The 19260-nt window shown below is 42.3% G+C and overlaps 6 protein-coding genes across 7 annotated transcripts in view; 2 read left to right on the top strand and 4 right to left on the bottom strand.

Moving 5' to 3' along the window:
• The window catches only part of LOC117563535 (tRNA-dihydrouridine(16/17) synthase [NAD(P)(+)]-like), a 31300-nt gene extending 18099 nt beyond the window's left edge, over positions 1-13201 (bottom strand). The window contains exon 1 of one of the 2 annotated variants that reach the window (XM_052002901.1): positions 13050-13201. The gene's annotated coding sequence lies outside the window, so the exon portion shown is untranslated. The remainder of the gene's footprint in view (positions 1-13049) is intronic. The other variant, XM_034241914.2, reaches the window with a different exon arrangement.
• LOC117563532 (uncharacterized) lies at positions 3985-8085 on the bottom strand. Its single transcript, XM_034241912.2, has one exon. The coding sequence runs from the start codon at positions 7278-7280 to the stop codon at positions 4290-4292; it is 2991 nt and encodes a 996-aa protein (XP_034097803.1). The 5' UTR covers positions 7281-8085; the 3' UTR covers positions 3985-4289.
• On the top strand, positions 10439-13081 carry LOC117563533 (uncharacterized). The gene is made up of 3 exons (XM_034241913.2): positions 10439-10746; positions 10848-12002; positions 12255-13081. Exons 1-3 carry the CDS (start codon positions 10549-10551, stop codon positions 12915-12917), a joined length of 2016 nt encoding a protein of 671 aa, XP_034097804.1. The 5' UTR covers positions 10439-10548; the 3' UTR covers positions 12918-13081.
• A 323-nt stretch (positions 13202-13524) lies between the features above and the next one.
• Positions 13525-15687, bottom strand: LOC117564120 (protein mushroom body miniature). Its single transcript, XM_034242777.2, has 2 exons — positions 14379-15687; positions 13525-14319 (listed from the first exon to the last, which is right to left on the bottom strand). Exons 1-2 carry the CDS (start codon positions 15579-15581, stop codon positions 13714-13716), a joined length of 1809 nt encoding a protein of 602 aa, XP_034098668.1. The 5' UTR covers positions 15582-15687; the 3' UTR covers positions 13525-13713.
• A 226-nt stretch (positions 15688-15913) lies between these two features.
• On the top strand, positions 15914-16876 carry LOC117564126 (uncharacterized). Its single transcript, XM_034242787.2, has one exon. It carries the CDS (start codon positions 16204-16206, stop codon positions 16750-16752), a length of 549 nt encoding a protein of 182 aa, XP_034098678.2. The 5' UTR covers positions 15914-16203; the 3' UTR covers positions 16753-16876.
• Positions 16767-19223, bottom strand: LOC117564119 (uncharacterized). Its single transcript, XM_034242776.2, has 4 exons — positions 18894-19223; positions 18620-18796; positions 17327-18520; positions 16767-17253 (listed from the first exon to the last, which is right to left on the bottom strand). Exons 1-4 carry the CDS (start codon positions 19093-19095, stop codon positions 16949-16951), a joined length of 1878 nt encoding a protein of 625 aa, XP_034098667.1. The 5' UTR covers positions 19096-19223; the 3' UTR covers positions 16767-16948.
• Between the last annotated feature and the right edge of the window lie 37 nt (positions 19224-19260).

The following is a 19260-nucleotide window of genomic DNA, read 5'->3' as shown; positions in this document are numbered from 1 at the left end:
AAGTGATGATTCCTTTTTAGAATCTGAAAATTACGAACGTTTTTTTGAATTTATGCATTTAAAATAAAAATTTAAATGAAGTATAACAACTTAATAAAGTCAAAGTATTTAAATAAAATGTCTTGAAAATATTTAAAGAGTAAAGTTGCTAAGGTGATGATAAACTTAGTGTTTTTTTAATAAATTCCAGCGCAACTATTTACAGTAAAAAACATGAACTGAAACGATTTTAATAATAAGGAAAAGTTATTCTTCGTTAATTTTCGCAATTAACTTTTAACAGAAAAATAGTTCCAAAATCATCTATCTATTTAAAGTTCTAATCAAGAGCTATAGGTTTAATCTTTACTCAAAAAAGAAAAAAATGTTTTTGTGTATGTTTTTTTTCACTTTAGAAAAGGAAGAAAAAAGAAAGAATTACCCATATATCATATCTAGACAATGAAATAAGTTCCTTGATAACTTAATTTGTCGACAATTCGAGTTGCTTTCGGTGCTAATACCCTTTTAGTGTATTAGAATCTGAGCACTGCAAAGCACATACATCAAATTGTTGCTGTTGCAAATCAGTTTCGAAGTTGATACAATTGCTGAGGGGTCGAGTGAGTATGCCAACTAATCTTGCAGTGCTGCTGCTGTCAGTCTCAATGGCATGAGCTGTCGACTTTAAGAGTAGATTGGAGTGTTGTTTGTCTGCCTCACTCTACAATTTCTTCTTCTGCCTTCTTCTCTTGTGTGCATTATGACTGTCTCTCTAACTGTCTTGACGAGTATCTGCAGCAATCCATTCTTTTCGTGTACCCGCCCTCCTCCTTCTCTCCACTCTGTCTGTCTGTGTGACGTACGTGTCAGTCGCGTTGCCAGTCCCGACTCAATCACATTTTTTGACGCATCATTTCCATTTTCAGCTGCGGAATTAATAATTCATGTTGAGGCATATTTAATGTTAGCCAGGAATTTCCCTATTTCCTGTCCCCCATTTCCGCTCCCTATTCCTCTATTGCCTCTTCCCCACTCTTTTTCCCCTTCCTACTTCTTTTTCCCATTACGAGTTCTATTCCTGTTTTGTGTCCTATGTGAAAATGCCGAACTATGGAGTTGAACTTTTTTCATTAGCCTTGTCAAGTTTGTAAAGTGTCTTTCCCACTCTCTCTTCTACTGTCTATCTCTCTCTCTCTCTCACTCTTAACATACACACATGTTTATGCTCAGTGGGTATTACGCAATGGCTGCCCACACATTTCGGGGCATTGTTAGAGGGAGCTTTGCCAACTTTTGCCAGTGCATTTGAATTGAATTTGAATGAAAACATTTGCGTAACCATTTTGCAACTGCAGCACATGTGTGGGTGTGTGTGTTTGGTGCCTTTGTGTGTGTCTGTGTATGTGACTTCTGTTTGCGCAAATGTTGCAAAGTCACAACAAGATGGAGCTCTGTTTCAACATAGACGCATAGATACAGATACATCGACATCGACATCGGCAGCTACACAGAGAGTAAAATGGGGAAATTAAATCAAGCAACCAAAAATCACTTTAAGCATTTTTGAATACTTTACATTTTCAAGTTTAGATTGCGTAGAAAATTGAAAATAACAAAAAGAATTAAATAAAACTAAAAGAGAATATTAAGTAATAAAAAAGAAAAGAAAAATAAACATGAAAAATTATGATTAACTAAAATGAAGTGAATGAAAAATAATATGAAATGAAAATATATATAAAAAGAAAAGAAAATAATAATAAAATAAAATAAATAATAAATAAAAAAAAAAAATGAAAACATATAATTTTAATATTAATATAACCATAAAACATCTAAAACAAAATATATTTTTAATTTAATTTCAAATCAATATAAATGTAACAAGAAATTAAAATAAAATTTAAGTAAAAATAAATAAAAATAAGAAACGTGAAAGTATTATTTTAATAATTATTGTATTTCATTTTAATTGCAGTCAAACTTTAGTGAATTAACAAAGAACTGTAGAAAAATAAAACTAAAATAAAAAATGTAACAAGAATTTAAAATGTAAAAATATTATTTTCGTAATTATTCTCAGTCAAAGCAATCTTTAGTAAATTACCAAAAAAATTTACAAAATTAAAATAAAATAAAAAATTAAACAAGATTTAAAATAAAATTTAAATTGTAAAAAAGATAAAAAAGGAATGTGGAAATATTATATTTATAATTATTGAAGTTAAATAAATATAAATACTAAATAATGCTTTACCAATAGTGTTAGTATTAATTTTAATTATAACTAACCTCTAAATAATAATAATAATAAATATAAATATTAAATAAAAAACCCTTTCATTATTCATTATACCATTTTTCCCCCCTATAAACCAAATCAAATGAGATTCGGTAACTGCTTCATAATTTTGCGCTGTGTGTGGAAACTAGAGCTAGAGAGATACTTGTAACCGTAATCAGCGACGCCCCAGCTAACAGTTTTCAAAATGAAAATCAATATCGACTAGCAGAGTGAGTGAATACAATTGCATATTCCCCGCATGCCACTTCCTCCTCCCTAGTCATACTTCTCCTCCCCCTTGCAATCAATTGTACATGACAGGCTGTTGCATATTTAACGCGAATGCGAATTCGAATGCGAAGCGAAGCCATCCAACAGATACAACTCACGATATTTAGTTGAAAAGCGTATTGTGATTGTGTTTGTATTTGTGTGCGGTTAAGTGTTGTCTTCTCTACTACGAGAGGTGAGTGATGTGGGAGGCGAGATTCAGGTGCAAATCACTAAAAATATATGCGCATTGTATAGCACACATTTGTGAGCGGAGGAATTTGCCGTGGAGAAGGCAGCGAAACCTTTTCAATACAGTTGAATGCGTTTCGTCGCATTCAAAGCAATTGCGAACGAGTGCGAACAAGTGTCTTCTCTCCCTCTACTAATGCCACAAAAATATGAATCGCACACAAATCAACAGCAATGGAATTGGATTGGAATTGTCGATGGATAGACGGACAAAGTTATTACTCATAGCAATTTGCATAAGATTGCTATACTAAGCATTTTGCATAATAGATACAAGGTTTGCATTCTGATAGATTGCTCCAAAAGAATGTTAACACAAGCAGAGAAGCAAGAGTTTAAACTAAACTTTCAGGATTCAAAAGAAACATGTTTATTCAACCAACAAAAATATTGAATTTCCTTATGCGTGTTTTAACATTTGAGACATTTCCACAGTTTTTTTTCAAGAAGAGAAAAAATAAAGATATTAACTTTAATAAAAATAAATAGTAAAACGGTGGGAAATCCAAAGCAGTCAGGAGTTGTTAAATAATCAAAATACGTTTAAATTTTACTTAGAATTTAAAAGTAGAATTTTTAAGACGAAAATAACTGAACCTAAAATATTAAGTGATTAAATAATAGAGAGATTCATTCAATCAATAACTTGGCATTTTCATTAGAAAACCACATCAAATAGCAAATGCTGCGCCGAAGATTAAGAAGATGAAATAAGTTTAACTTTAATAATAGAAAGTAATATTATATCCTTCGCTCTAAACAACATTCAAAGAGTTATTTTTTGACTTTGTAGTAAGGAAACAAATTTCATTTATGATTTGAATTTCATCAGAAAACCACATCAAAAGCAATGAGAGAAAATCGACGACAAAGTTAAAGAAGAATAGAAATTGCCTTTTCCGCATACATCATATCAAATCTTTCGCTCTGCAGGTATATCTATGACTTTGCACCAAATAAATGTATAATAATTATAATTTAAGAAATTCAATTAACTTTAGTTAAAAATTAAATATTATGAATTATTTTGGCTTTTACTGATATTTAAAAATCGAACAACAAAAATAAATCCTTCGCTCTGTAAGTAATTTTATAAAGTTCTGGCTAAGAAATAATTTTCTAAATGAGCAAGAATTCAATGAACTAATTTGGAATTTCATTAGGAAACCACATCAAAATCAATACCCAAAAAATCGACATCAAAGTCCAACAAGAATTAGTTAAATAATAGAACTAGTTTTAGCTTTTACTGCGTATTTAATAATAATATAATAATATCGTACTTATAGCGCCTAGACAATTTGGGGGCATTTACAGTGAAATAAAGCCTCAAACTTTGAATTTGAATTTGGTAACCGACGGATTGAATGCGTATTATTCCCATAATTGGAAACTGGACTGGGATTTAAACGGAGTTTCCACTTTTTGCATCTTTTAATGACTAACCTATGGACTAAGCAGAAACCATGCAAGGAACTGTCTACAATCCACCATCTTCTACTTAAGTGCTGCTCGAGTTCGAGCTGATGCTCTGCAGCGAACTATTCGAGGCGGTCTTGCGCAACGCTTCTCCGGCGAGACCGCAGAGATTCTGCACCAGAGACGCCGAGGAACGTGCCACATCCGGCGAACACTTGGCCACACTGTTGGCGCTGCCGCTGCCGCTGACGAGGCTGTGACGCAACGGCTGCGGCGATGTGGGATTCGACAGTCCCGACTCATGGATGGGCGACAATGTGGGCGATCGTGTGCGCAGGAAATGCTTGCGCCGCTGACGTCGATAGACGTTGCCCAATCCCGGCAGTTGGCGACTGCAATTGGACGAGGAATGCGACGATGCCGATGACGGTGAATGCGAGGTGACAAAGCCCAACGTTTCGGCGAGCTCAGCCAGTTCGCTGGCATTGGGCATCTTGCGACGCGTGGGTGGCGGCAATGCGGGTGGCAGCGTCAACTGATAGCTGGTCGTGACACAATCGTCGCGTATCACGCTGGTGGGCAGTAGCATTAGTTCCTTCCCGCCGTGATCTGTGCTCAGCTCGCTGCTGTTGCTGATGCTGTCGCTGCTGTTGCGACTCGGCGAACTTTGCGGTGGCGGCGTCGTCGTCGAGGCATCGTAGCCCGCATCGTAGCCTCGTCCCGCCAGCTGCAGCGGACGTATCTGATTCTGCTTGATGGCGGCCACATGCTGCTCCGCCGCTGCCACACCGTGATTCCCATGAGCTCCGCCCCGTTGACAACGTGTCCGACGATAGCGTCCTAGCAGTCGCAGCATGTGCCGCAAGCGGGAGCTGCGCGGCGTCTTCAGGGGCAGCGGCAACTCGTTGCCACCGCCGCCATGTGGCACCTCGAGGCTGCGTATGAACTGCACGGGCAGCTCGCTGGCATTGATCTTGCCACTGACGGTGGCGGCGTGCTCGCGATACGACAACGCAGCGAGCAGATCGTTGGGCACATCCGGACTGTCGGGCACATTGGCGCAACAATTCCATTTTCGACGCCAGCGCTGATGCTTCGATATATTCCCAGCGGCCGATGCCGACGACGAGGCCGAGGGCGTGGCCGTTTGGCTGGCTAGAGTCCGTGTGCTGCTGCTGCCCGCTGCACTTCCGCGACCCCCGCGCAACGGACTCCGCAACTGAAACGTGCAAAGCGTGCACTGTTCCGTGTACTGCAAATAGGCAGCGGCGCTGCCTGCCACGCCCCTTGGGGCACGCTGTCGCGGCTCAAGCGCCGCCTTAGCGCTGGCCGCCGTGCTCACACGTCGCTGCATGGCGCTGGCCGCATAACTCGAGCAGCAGTGGAACGAGGCACGCAACGAGGACGCCTCATGCGCAGCATCCACTGCATCCAGTTGCTGCTGGAGATGATCGTGGCGTCGCTCCTGTAGCAGCGAGCACACATAGACCGCTTGGCGTGCCTGCTGATGGAATTCCCTCGAGCTGGCACAACAATGCAGCTGATGTGCTACTCCTGCTGCTCCCCCTGCATCGGGCAACGGCTGCTGCTGCTGTTGTTGATTGGGATGCGGCACGCTGGAGCAGCAGTAGAGCTGAGTGCCTGCAGCAGGCAACTTGGACGGATGTTGCAGTGTGGGCAACTGTGGATTGAAGTGCACGCCCCCATTTTTGCCCTGCTCGAGCAACTGTTTGGCTTTCGCCTCCTGCGCCTGTCGATGATTGCGAATGTACTCGTACGTCGTGAGTCCCAGGAACGAGATGTAGATGTGAAAGAAGCACAGATGCAGCAGCAGTCCGGCACTAATGGCGGCCAGCAAACCTAGCACGCCCAGGAGCAGCAGATAGATGGTCTCATGGACCCCGATGCCAGCGACAAGCGGTGTCACCTGTGTGTGATTCACCTGCGACGTTGTCGTCGTCGGTGTTGTCGTTGTCTGCTCCAGAAGGGCCGTAAAGTTGTCCAACAGCGTGGGCAACGTGGACACCGTTAGATTATCCAGTTGTGTGTCCACATAGAGCTGTTGCTCCTCCGTCTCCTGCTCCAAGAGCATCATGGTGCCATTGCTCAGACTTAGCGTGAGATTGATGTAGTCACTGGACTCCAACTCCGTCGACTCCAAGCGACTGTTGCACCAATAGAAGCTGAGCCAATCGGGTTGCACATAGTACAGCACAATTTGGCCAATGACGGCGGCCACAATGACCAGCGTGGCCACCACAGCGCTGACGACGCACATTAGGAAGGCGACATAGTTGCGCGAGCCGATGCAGTGATTCAGCCACTTGCAATGATGATCAAACTTCCCCACACACTTGTTGCACACGGAGCAGTGTTTGGTGCGCGGCGTCGAGGTGCGAATGTTGCACAAATGACACCGTCCGTTCTCGATGACGTGACCGTGTTTGCTGCGATCGAATTCGGGCACAATGCGATCGTTGCGATGCACGCGACGCAACTCTTTGTCGGCGGGATCGGTCAGCAGAGCGGTCAAATGGGCGGCAATATGCACGACGTACAGGCCAGAGATTAGACCATAGAGGGGTCCTTGAATGGGTGCATGAAATGCTGGTATTAATACCCAATAGCTGGCCACACCGAAGAGCAGCAGCACAAGCCAGCCGAAAAGCTGCAACGGATGCAGCGGCAACTGCAGTCCATGCAGACGACGTCCCCGTCGATGCTGCACATCGGCAATGTTATTCTGATAGCTGACTAGCTGACTGACACGACAGAGGGCGCCACCAGATCGTTTCGATGTGGAGTCCGACGATTGTTGTTGTGATCCCTGTGTTATCGATTGCTGTACGTTTGTCGCTCCGATAATTGTTCCTGCTCCCGTTCCAGTTGCAGTTGCAGCGCCCTCTACAGTTGCTGGTGTTTGATAATGTTTGAGTGGCGCCTCCTGTGACTGCTCGCTTAAGCTGGCAGTGCTGATGGTGATGATGTGATCCTGCTCCTGCTGCTGCTGCTTCTGCTGCTGATGCGGCGTCGCTGCTGCTGCTAGTGGCGTCGCTCTGGACGCGTTGCGCATTGTGTTAATGATGATAATAATGATGAAATTGATGAGTGAATGATGTGAATTAATCTCGTTTGCTGGCAATGGCACATTACAGCTGCTCTTGTTGCTGCTATTGTTATTCCAATTGTAGTTGTTGTTGTTGTTTTTGTGGCTTTTGGTTTGTTTGCTTGCTTTTGAATGCCACGCCCACAAAGCGAAACGAGGCGCGACGAGTGCTGTTTATGTAATCCGCGTGCAATTATCCTGCGCGTTGTTCACTTCGTTGTCGTTGTCTGTTGTCACCTTTTCTTGTTTCTTTTTTTTTTTTTGTTATTGTTGGTTGTTTGTTTGTTTGTTGTCACTTGTGAATATGCTCGCGCTTATAACTGTGTGTGTGTAAGTATGCGTGTGTGCATGTGTGTTTGTGTGAATGGCGCAGTTAAGAATCACGCTTTTATGCACGTTCCGAGGGGGTGGTGGTGCTTACAGGGTTGTCGTTTTGCTTGTTCGCCGCCCACCCCCAATTCATATGAATTCTTTGCTCTATGATTCCCTTTGCCAACTGCTTTTGCTTTTCTTCCTCTTCTGCGTGCTGTTGTTGTCGTTGTGGTTGTTGTTGTTTGCTCCCCCACATATACACACACACGTACGCACACGCACAGAAACACACAGGCAACAGTCACAACAACGAGAGCGAGAAATACAGTCAGAGAACGAACGAGCGAGCGAGACAGAAATAGAGCGGGGAGCAAAACCGTAACGCACAAGTGGCGTTTCACCAAAAACACAACGAACCAACTCGTCAGACGGACGCGAAGCAACTGAGTAATGCTCTGTGTGCAAAGCTCTGGCAAAGCCAAAACGACAGCCTGATGCAATTGAAAGCACAAGTGCGATTCAAGCGATTGAAGTTGAAAGCGAAAAGCTTTTCACAATTGAAAGCAAATGGAGAGTGGGAAGTGTGCAGAAAGAAAGAGAAACAGAGCGAAAGAGAGTACGAGTGTGAGAGAGCGACTTGTCACAGCTGTCTGGTTGCCGGTAAAACGTTTGAAGCTTAAAGACCGGTCTGGAGCGCCATAACACACACACACACACACACACACATTCATTTACTCAGTGTAAACTAACTATCCTGATATGTGAATGTGTGGCATGCTTTTTGGGGTAGATTTTGGAGTTTAGAGTGGGAGTTGCTCTGTCAATTGTGGAATGGGAAAAAATAACCTATGAATTTGAGATGAACGCGTGAAAATCGCTCAACTTAGAGATGCACTGATTTACTTTGCTAAACACAGTGAAAAACTTGGATGAATTGCAATGAAAATAATTTGAAAATCTTTTGAAGTTTTGCTATGATTTCATAGCATAGATTTTTCGATTAGAATATATAATTTCAAAAATAATATAATAGATTGTAGAAATTTGACTTAAAAATTATTTTTAGAAAGCAATGTAAATACTTTTTGGGAAAGAATTATTTTTGTAAGGTTCTAAATCTATAAAATTAACTTATGTATTTAACATAAAACATTTTTAAATAAACTCAACTTAATCTCAAGGTCAAAGATTTGAAAAGAAATGTTTTTACAAACAATTTTAATAATGATTATGAGCAGCAGTATTTTTTCTTGGATTTTCTCAAAAACGATTCAAGAAGAACTAGCACCATTGGTTCAGCGACCAACTTGTCGTATAAGCAATTAGTTCACGACGCATTAACACGACTCACGCTGTCATCGCTGATTAACTAGCTGGCAACAGGAAGTAACTATTATATAAGAGGAAATGGTCCAGGCTAGGTAAGAACTTATCACCAGAAATTGGCACGCACCTTTCGCTTCACATTCCATTTATTCTTTTATTTTTTTTTTTGATTTTGTGTACAGGATGCTAGGCATCATTTTTTATTTATATCGCATTGCCTTTGAGGTGAGGCCATCCATGTTTGGGATGTTAGCTGAAATGGAAAGCACACTCGAGAGCGTATTTGGAGCACGTGCGAGCAGTAAGTACTTTCAGCACTTGATGTGATTTTATTTACATGGCACCCGTGAGCAGCAGAAATGCCGCAGACGATAGACTTCACGACGCCAGACTGGCCGACTTAGTCGACTGCTGACCGACCCATTGGCAAATATTTATGTTGATGCCACACACTCTGATGATGCCGCAACTACGGCGAATGCAGAACAACGAGGACGCCCCCAAGACGACGACTTACACAACTCGCTGCTGCTGCTGCTGGAATCTTTCTGCCAATATCAAATCAAGCGAGTCTAATGGCAGCCAGGAGCCAGAAGATAACTCTGCCAATAGGTTCTGCGGTGGCGGATTGCGGGTGAAGCACATCGTAAAATCGTAACGCAAATTCCAACAACAAACATACAAAAATTATGTATCAATAAAATGACAAAGTTTGTTTATTTTGCATAAGATAAACTTAAGGAGCGAGAGACCATCTTAAACAGTGGAACGCAACCGAAGCAAAATTGTATGAATCATTCAGAAATAAACAGAAATATATCAGCTGAATTAATTTTATTTTTGTAAACCATTTTGGTTCTTTTTAAACCAAATATTCCTTCATCCAGTCCTTATTACAATTTTATCGATTACGAATAACGACACAATAAATATTGTTTTATCAGGTTCCCATAAGTCATAAATTAGATGCAGATAATGAGAGTAAACCTAAAAATAACTTCGCTTCAATTCAGAATTCCAAAATGAAAAGAAAAAGTCATGTAACAAGAAATTAAATCGCATTCGGTAAATTGAAAAAAGGCTTAGAAAGTCCTGTTTACCTGTATACTATGTAGATTGAATTATGCTTCGAAATAAATTGCATTTTCTGTAGTTTCCGGTTCAATGTGCCCCTTGGCAACGATAACAACAAGAACAAAGACAAGTCACAAAAGAGAGGGAGAGGGAGAGAGAGAGAGAGGACAACAGCTAAACGAAGTGACAACAGGGAAAGCTTTGATAAGCAGCGGACACATAAAGAACAACAAAATAAACAAACAAGAGCAAAAGTAACAAGTAAAAAGGACAACGGAAGCTGTCGAGTTTTCAACTCGAAGAGAGTAAAAGCTTTGCGACTACAAAAAAACTTTAACTGAGAGTAAGAGAGAGTTGAAAAGCTGTCACAGTAGGCTAAGAGACAAACTTTACGAGTTTTAGTATTTCAGAATATTACATTTAGTCGTTTTCGAATATAATAAGTATGTAAGCATTTTACATAAAAAAATCTTTTTTTCTATTTCAAATCAACAGAAATATTAAACATACATATATCGGAAAAATGATTGATATTTTATCGTTGCCGCGCCGCAACAAAGTGGTTGTTGGCCAAGTGACGTCCAAGCAACCTAGTTACAAGACTGGATTACCCATAAATAGTTTGCCAGGCTGGGAGCTAATACCGCTCAATTGTAAGCTGCCCATGCTCAAATGTCCCGGCAATCAGGTGATATTCTCAAAGGATAAGATTGGCAATACGGTAAGTGGTACAAAACATTATAAAAATATATTCAAAATTGTACAAATATGATAATGATATTGCTGTTTGTTGAGTATTATTAAGGTCTCTACCCCCTCTAGTTCAAATGCAGCATGCAAGAGTTTGACTCTTCAATGACAGTGCACATCCCAGAGTACAATCCATTGCATGACTCGAATTTGAAGACCTTTTACTCGAACGAACGTAATTTAAAGCGACTGCGCGAGAATGGCGAGATCACAGATGAGAACGAGGTCATTTGCAACCTGAAGGACTTCAATCAGTATCGCGAGGATCTGCACAAATCGCAGCTATACTATGTGCTGCAGGCATACAGGCAACGCGAAGCCGAGCGTCATGATCGTTTGCTGATTGCCAATGCTGAAAGCATTTCTCGACGCGACGATCTGAATCCGGCAGGACGGCATCACACCAAGGAAGAGGTCCTGGCGCGAAAGCAACGTCTGGACGAGGAGCGACACATGCGCAAAGTGCAACTATACAACATCACCGAGGAGAAGTTCAAGCGGCTGGAGAATATGGCGGCCATGCAACAGATGCTGCTGGAGCATCGCAAGATGCTCACAAATATGCGTGTGCAGACGCACATTGGACTGCATCAGGATTTGCAGCGCAAGCATTTGATCAAGTTGAAGAAACTGTTTCAGTTCAAGAAGGATCGCTATAACAAGAACATGCGCAATCTGCACAAACAGCGACTGATGAAGCACACCGAAGGCCAAATACAATCCTGGCACAAGCGTCTCAATGAACGCATTGAGAATCAGCGACGTATCGATATGTTGCTCAGTGAAATGGAAACGGAACGCGAGAGTTTCATTGAGAGCCACAAGGAGCGATATCGCGCCAAATGGGAAGCCATTCAGAATAGCATTAAGGATCGTTCACGCCAGGTGGCCAAAGCCCGTAAACCTAAGCGTTCTAAGGGCAAGAAATCAAGGAAACCCTCTGTGTCCAAGCGCACACAACCTTCGTTCTGCGACGAGTTCCAGGCCACCTTTGATGGTCTGCTGGACAGCGAACTTTGCTATGCCCTCAACGCAGCCATTGCCTTGGATGGACATGCTCCGGTTACCTTTGCTACCAATGATCCCATCTATAAGGCTGCCCAATATATTCTCAATCACATATTACAGGACTTTAACATCGATTTGAGTGACGATGAGTGTGCGATGTCTGTGCTCATCAGTCGCATCATGAACTTTATGTGCGATGCCAAGAAATATGTGAATTATGTAAGTACTCTTCTGATGAATACTTTTAGATAATAACAGTAGTAATCAATTGCAATCTTAGAAAATACCCAAATGCGGTAAAAATACTAAAGCGCGTATAATTTAATGCGCTTTAAAGTTTTCTTGAGAATTCAGAGTTTCTTACCAAATAAGTTCCCTAATATCTTTCCAAATTTAATCCTGAGAATTCTGGCAATCACTTTATCCCCTTGACTATGCACTGACATTAAATCTCACTTCTTTCTCCCACAGAAATCGGTGCAAATCATTGGCTTTGCTCGTGATAACAAGGCCATGGAGATACCCTCGACTACAGTGAAGATTCCCATGCAACCCAAGAATAATTCACGTGTCTCGCACGTCTCATTCAGCGGAGTTGCCTGCACCATTGGCATGGGTAGCTACGAAATCCATCCGTTTGTTGATGTGCGTCCCTGCACCGATCGCCGTCCAACGCCAGCGGGATCGCTTACCTCGCTGGTGGTCAGCCAAATTGGTGACCAGGTGGTGCAGGAGAAAGTTCACTTGCCGCATCTGAATCGCAGTCAAGTGGTGTTCATTGAACACTATTTGGTCAAGTTTAAACGCGAACTTTTGGTCGGCTTGGATAAACAAGTGTTTGCCGCCATACAGTGTCACTTTGAGAATCGCATCATGGAGGTACGTGAGGAGCTGCTCGAACTGGACAAAGACTTCCTTTACAAGCAAATTGCCTTTGGCATATTGAGTTTTGCGGTCAATCCTCTCAACTTTGAGACGGCTTTGATGCTGGCTGTCAATGTGCTGGCCAGCGAAATCATCTGGGAGCTGCAACAGTCGCTGCTCAAGCCTGGCATCGATCCACGCGGCATGTCGCATCCGACTAGCTGCGGAAGTGACCGTGATCGCGAACGGCGTTCCCTATGCTCAAATTAGAGTGTGAAATTCCCTCCCAATTCGCAATTTTTACCCGCCCAATCAGGAGGAACATATACAGAATCCACAGGTTTTGTAGTGTGTGTGTTATAGTACAAATTGTAAGTAAATATATATGTAGTATCCACTTACTGTATGAGTGTGCGATAAATATTTAGAACGAATGTTAACCGTTTGTTTTTGTATTATCAATTTTCACTTGAAACACACGTTTAGAGCGTTGTAAACACAAAACAAGCTGCGAACTGCTGCAGCATGGTGAACGAGCAACAGCTGGTCTGCAGTGTGACCACATACAGTATTTCAAAAATCACAATTTGCTCAAAATGTGCCATATTTAAAACCTTGGTAACTCTTAAATTAGCGCCAACGTTTAAATTGTTAGTTTGAATTATTAGAAAAACTAGATGGCAATTCTAAAGAAAATGTAAACTTTAAATTATTATCTGCCTATTTTCACATATGCATAAGTGCATTTTTACGCATTTCAACACTTTTATAAAGAAAATAATATAATATTACCTTTAATTTTGAATTAACGGTCATATTATGAACAATTTCACCATCAAAATAATACAATGATTTTAACTCCAGTTGTCGCACTAATTTTAATATGACTTATTTCTTAAATACATACAAAACAAAACTATATTTATGTATGAAAAGATATAAACATTTAAAATAAAATGTTTGTAGAAATCTCTACAGATTTTAATGAATTGCAAGTGCAGTCGTCACTTAGTTTTATATTAGAAATTGTTTTGTTTATATACAAACAAAAATTTTATTCGTAAATCTATTTAGGGAAATTGAACGGCGCTGCATATGGATACATCATGGAGTTGTATGGTGCACCAGCTGCCAGCAAGGGAAATGGAAAAGCTGCCGCGGCTGCGGCTGCCGCTGCTGGATTTATAGTGGGTACTGCTTTCGCTGTGTTGCGCTTACGTTTCGCCTTTACTGCCGGCTGCTGTGGCTCACTGCTGGAATCACTGCTTGTGGCGTTATCGCTGCTTGCATCTTCTGAAGCATCATCTGCATCGTCGTCATCATCATCATCATCGCTTTCTTTAGCCTCCATTTTAATTTTCTTTTTTGGAGTTTTCTTTAATTTTTTAGCAGCAGCAGCCACTGCAGCAGCACGTTTCTCCTTTTCTTTCTTGGACTTAACTGGAGTAGGAGCCGCCACAGGTGGCACAACGGCTGGTGCTGCAGCAGCTACAACGCCAGCTGGAAACGCAAACCGTTTGTCCATGTTAAGGGCGGCCATTTGCTGCATTGTAAATTCCATAAATGCCTGCACAGCAATGTTGAGGTTAGGCGGATGTGGGCAATTCTTTAGACTATGATACGGTCCCGAACAATTCCTGCAAATCATTTGGCACTCAAACGAGCTGTGTCCCTGTAATAATATTGTGACCATTAGCAATTATTAAAAAGTCGCTTCTTAGAAGTACCTACTTTTTTATCGCAGAGCAAGCACATCAAGCCGCCCTTTCTATTCGCAGGATCCTTCTTGACTTCTGCATCGCTCTTTGCTTCTGAGTCCTCCGCCTCCTCCTCGTCGTTATCCTCATCTGATATTGTGAATTTATTGGACTGATTGCCAATGCAGACAACGTCTTCTTCCGATAGGACTTTTTTCAATTTTTTACTCGACTTTGTCGCTTCCTTGGCAACAGTTTTGGTTTTAACCGGCGGCGGCGTGTCCTCCTCGGATGAATCTTCTTCGGAGGAAGAGGACGATGAAGCAGGCTTGCTCTTAGTCGTTGAAACAGTTGCAGCTGCCTTCTGTTTGGTGACAATTTCCCCATCTTCAGTGCTTTCATCCGAGCTGCTTGATGAACTCTCTTCGCTGCTTTCCGCTGGCTTTGTGACCGTTGCCTTGGGTAATGAATCTTTCTTCTCCTTCTTGATATTGGCCGCATTAATTAGGGTGGTGGGTGGTATTGCTGGATTGACTGGCGTCGATTCACTGGGAGCTTCAACACTTGGTGCTGCAGCTGCTTCTGCAGTTGGCACATGTGCCGCTTCTGCAGGTGCCGGGGATATTGATGGCAGTGGCTCCATTTGGTCCATATTATTTATATGGCCATTTGTAAAATAAAAAATGTCACTTTCCATTGGCTCATCATACCAAGGTCCGTTTGCAGTGCCACCATCGCGTCGATCGCCATCGTTGCGACCACCGCCACCAGATCGATCGCCGCGGCCGCCAGATCGATTATTATGGCCACCGCCACCGCGACCACCGCCGTTACGTCGGCGACGGCCACCGCCGCCATTACCGCCGTTATCACCAGCCCCGCCATTGCGACCACCACGTTTTTGATTGCCACCCCGACGATGCTTGCGTTCATCATTGTTGTTATTACCACCGCCACCGCCGGCTCCTCGATCCGATTGCTGGTTTTGTGTAAATCGATTGTGCTGTTGTTTCTGCTGGCTGGGATCCCGAAATTTGGGAAAGTCGTGATTCGCTTGACCAAAGTTGGGTCCCTGTTGATGCTGCTGCTGACCGCGTTGATTATTGCCTCGATTCGCATCCGACCAGCTTCTGTTTAACTGCTCGCCACTACCACTATTATTTAAGTAATGGTAGCTTTGGGAGCCGGAATTATTCTGCCAATTGCCGCTGGAACGTCTTTCTCTGCCGTCTTGCATTTCTTAAGCGCCTTGGGTCAAAAAACAACTATTTATTCCGCTCGCACGTGTTTCAAGCAAATATGTATATCGATATAAGCGGCAGGTTAACATTGCCTATCAAAAATCCACCGATAATGGTTGCACATAATTAAAAATAAAAACATTATTTTGAAAAAATTAAAAAAAAAACATTATTGAAATAATTGATATTCTATATATCTTTAAATTTGTATTTTTTAATATTGCGCTTTGAAAAGCTTTCATTTGTTTCACAAAACAAATTTAAAAATTTTTATTTACGGACTACCTCTCATGTAGCAGCATTTATCGAAAAGTATTGAAATAGCGCATGTCACATTATCGAAAGGCTTAATTATCGAAACATCGACAGGCAAAGTAAATAAATAAACGGCGAAAATGTCGTATAGAAAAAAATAATTACAATCCGCAGCGTGACTTTAACAGACACAAAAATCAAATAAAAGAACGCTCCAAAACATGGGGCCAACAAAAGTTCAGGCCCACGCCATATGTGCGCGCAGCACCACCTCCAGTGCCCGAGGAGGCGAAACCCTGGCAGCACGTGAAGAACGACATTGTAGGCGATGAACAGGAAGCGCGCAGTGCAGATCGCTTTAATATGGACAGTCAGCAGGCTAAGGATATCCTGAAAGAACGCGAGAAGAATCACAGGCGAAATGTTATAGAAGCACAGCGTAATCAAACAACCACTTGGGAAAGCTTCAATGATAACGACAACGGTGATGGCTCGTCCAAGGCGAAAGCGGAATCCAACGCTCAGGGAAATCCCAATAACAAGGAGAAGCTCAACGCTCAGCGGAAGCAGAAGGTCAACGGGAAGTTCAACGCTCACGGAAAGACTAATGCCAAAGGGAAGTTCAAAGCTCAGGGAAAGCCGAACGCAAACGGGAAGTTCAACGCTCACGGAAAGCCTTATGCCAAAGGGAAGCCTTTCGCGCAGACGACGCCCAACGTCTCTGAAAAACAAAAGTCTATGATAAACATCACAGATCAGCGGCAACTAAACGATAAACAGCGTAATGTTATGCGCAGGAAGCTTACACGAGTAGCGAATCGTGCATATGATAAAGGAGAAGATATGGACTTCATGATCAACGATTTGAGGAACAACTATGCCATAAATCCAAACAATAAGTTTCGAAATTAAATATAACATACATATATAAGTACTACACACTTTAATGTAAATCAGAACTTAGACATAGGGGGGAGAGTATAAGTGAAATTGTTTTTCTCTTTGCAAAAATAATAAATATTGTAAACTAAAAACAGTATTTTGTTATTAGAGACGACGATTGATTCGATACGATGCAGTTAGATGAGAATTAGACTGGTGTCTGCTCTCAACCATTCGCATTGGCCAGTTTGGCAATTAGTTGATTGAATTTACTGTTGGATGTGATGCTCTTTTTGGAGTTACGCGCCTGTTCCGGCGCATGCTGCACAAAATAGACGACAATAAATTCGAGTGTTTGATTGGCTTCCTTGGGGTACATCATGTTGAAGGTATAATAGTAGCAGAGCAATTGCGCAATGATGTCGGGTAAATCGGCATCTGTGGCAGCAAATGTACTCATTATTTGCCCCTCAATGTACACCATTGCCTCTGAGGTTGCCTCTGAAGTGCCTCCAGCAGCAGCTGGTGTATCTAAAATACGATGATAACACAAAATTAATATATGAATAAAGAGTGATAAAGTAAAAGCATTCCGATCACTCACTGACTAGAGCCACCCAGGGTGCATTGGTTGGATTGATGTGCTGCAGCACATCCTTGGGCAAGGGTCCATTTTCGAAGTGCTTGAATATGTAATCGGGATCCTCATTGAAATGATAGGCCAAACCACGCACTAGATTCGCATTATTCTCTTCCAGTGCATTGACTTTCTTATTTTTGGACGTCTTAAAAAATTTAAAGATGCGCTCCCGTTCACTCGCAAAACGTTGCTCCAACAAACGAGGATCAATTGACATAAGCAACTCAAAATGCTGATACAATTGCTCTTTGTTAAAAATATACGGCCAGTTGGCCTTGATAGCCGTAATATCGGGTATCTTTTCGCTATTGTTGAAGAATGCACGCTGCAATGGAAAACATTCCTTCATATATTCGGCAATGGTGGCCAACTCCACTTTGGAACTGCCACGATAGCTGGCAATGAGTAATTCCTTTTTCTCCTCCAGGTCACGATTGAGTGCAGCTGACTTGGCATTGCCATTGGACGCCAATCCACTTCCTCCGCCTCCTGCATTGGTAGATTTGCGTTTCTTACTGCTGTTGCTGATGTGTATGTCAGAGCTGCCAGAGCTCGCACGCTTTTGTGGACGATTGAGCGCATTGTTACGATTGATCATCTTTGAGATGAGCGCTTGTGGCGAAGTTGCAATCTGTTGACCCTCACGATCTTTTTCCAGTAACGAGTCCGGGTACTTCTGTGCCGCCTGCTGGGCAACCTCACGAAATACGCGTATAGGTATGTGAGCGGAACGCTCTCTCAGTGCATCTACCAGCAGATTGGCCAGCGTATTGAGACGCTTGCCCAGACTGGTCTTACCGCGCAACAGCTTCATAATGTCATTAGGTACCTTTGTCCAAGGTATCGCAAACTCTTTGAATTGAGCCGTTGTCGATGTCTTTGAGTTGCTGGGTGTAACGCTGGCAAGCGACAGTGTCTCATCGTTAGACACTGTAGAATCGTTGGCATTCGAAACAAAGCTGGGATCAATGGAGCTGCCAGCGCGTTCAGATCGATTCAATGGCGAGGGTGGAGGTAATATGACATATTCGTCGCTTTCGGCGAGCAGCATTAACAAGATTTTTTCTTTGGCTGCAAAGAGTAGCACTTCATCCTCGCAGATCTCACAGCCATTACTCTCCAGCACAATTGTGCTGCCCGATAGTCCAAATTTGTGTGCTGTAAGAAAAGTTGCAACATAAATTAGCACATATCTAAGAGTGAATAACGTGAATTGTGTTTAACTGGACATTAAAAACAAAACTTTGTTTTACTTACCTTTTTCAATCACATCCTTGCGGCTGGGCAAGGACATGAAGGTCTTTTTATTCTTGCGGTCCGCACTACATATGGTAATCAATACCTTTTCAGTGGGCGCTAGCTCTGTTTTTAGTTTCGCATTTTTCTGCGCCTCTTGCGCTTTTTCTCCTCCAGCCTCAACATTGGAATGCATTGCTGCGGGAGGCAAGTAAACAAAAATTGTTGTTGTAAATGGAACCCAAAACAATAACATTTATACCGCTCCCTCTATCTTAATCTCGTATATACTTACCAGAAGAAGTCACAGGCCCAGCAGTTCCAGTTCCACTTCCAACTAAATTTGCTGTTTGTGTTTCCGATTTTTTTGCTGCTGTTGTTTGTACACCATTTTCATTTGCCGCAGCGGCCGCCGCGGTCGCCGGGGGTTGTTGTAGTATTTGTAACTTTGTCTCGCTTGGAGCATGCGATGCTATGGCTGGAGCTGTGGCATCCATGCCTTCAATTGAGAATTTGGCCGCTTTGTTTGTACAAAATAGACGCACAAGTTTAATTTAAATTCCCAAGCCCTTCTTCTTTTTCTTTTTCATAAAAATTTGCACAAGCCAAACTGCGGCCAGGGTTGTAAAGAAACGCCAGACATCGATAACCATTAACCGCGA

This window comes from Drosophila albomicans, chromosome 2L (genome assembly GCF_009650485.2).
Source record: "Drosophila albomicans strain 15112-1751.03 chromosome 2L, ASM965048v2, whole genome shotgun sequence".
Lineage (NCBI taxonomy): Eukaryota > Metazoa > Arthropoda > Insecta > Diptera > Drosophilidae > Drosophila > Drosophila albomicans.
The sequence above is the reverse complement of the archived record's forward strand: the minus strand, read 5'-3'. Positions and strand labels throughout refer to the sequence as shown.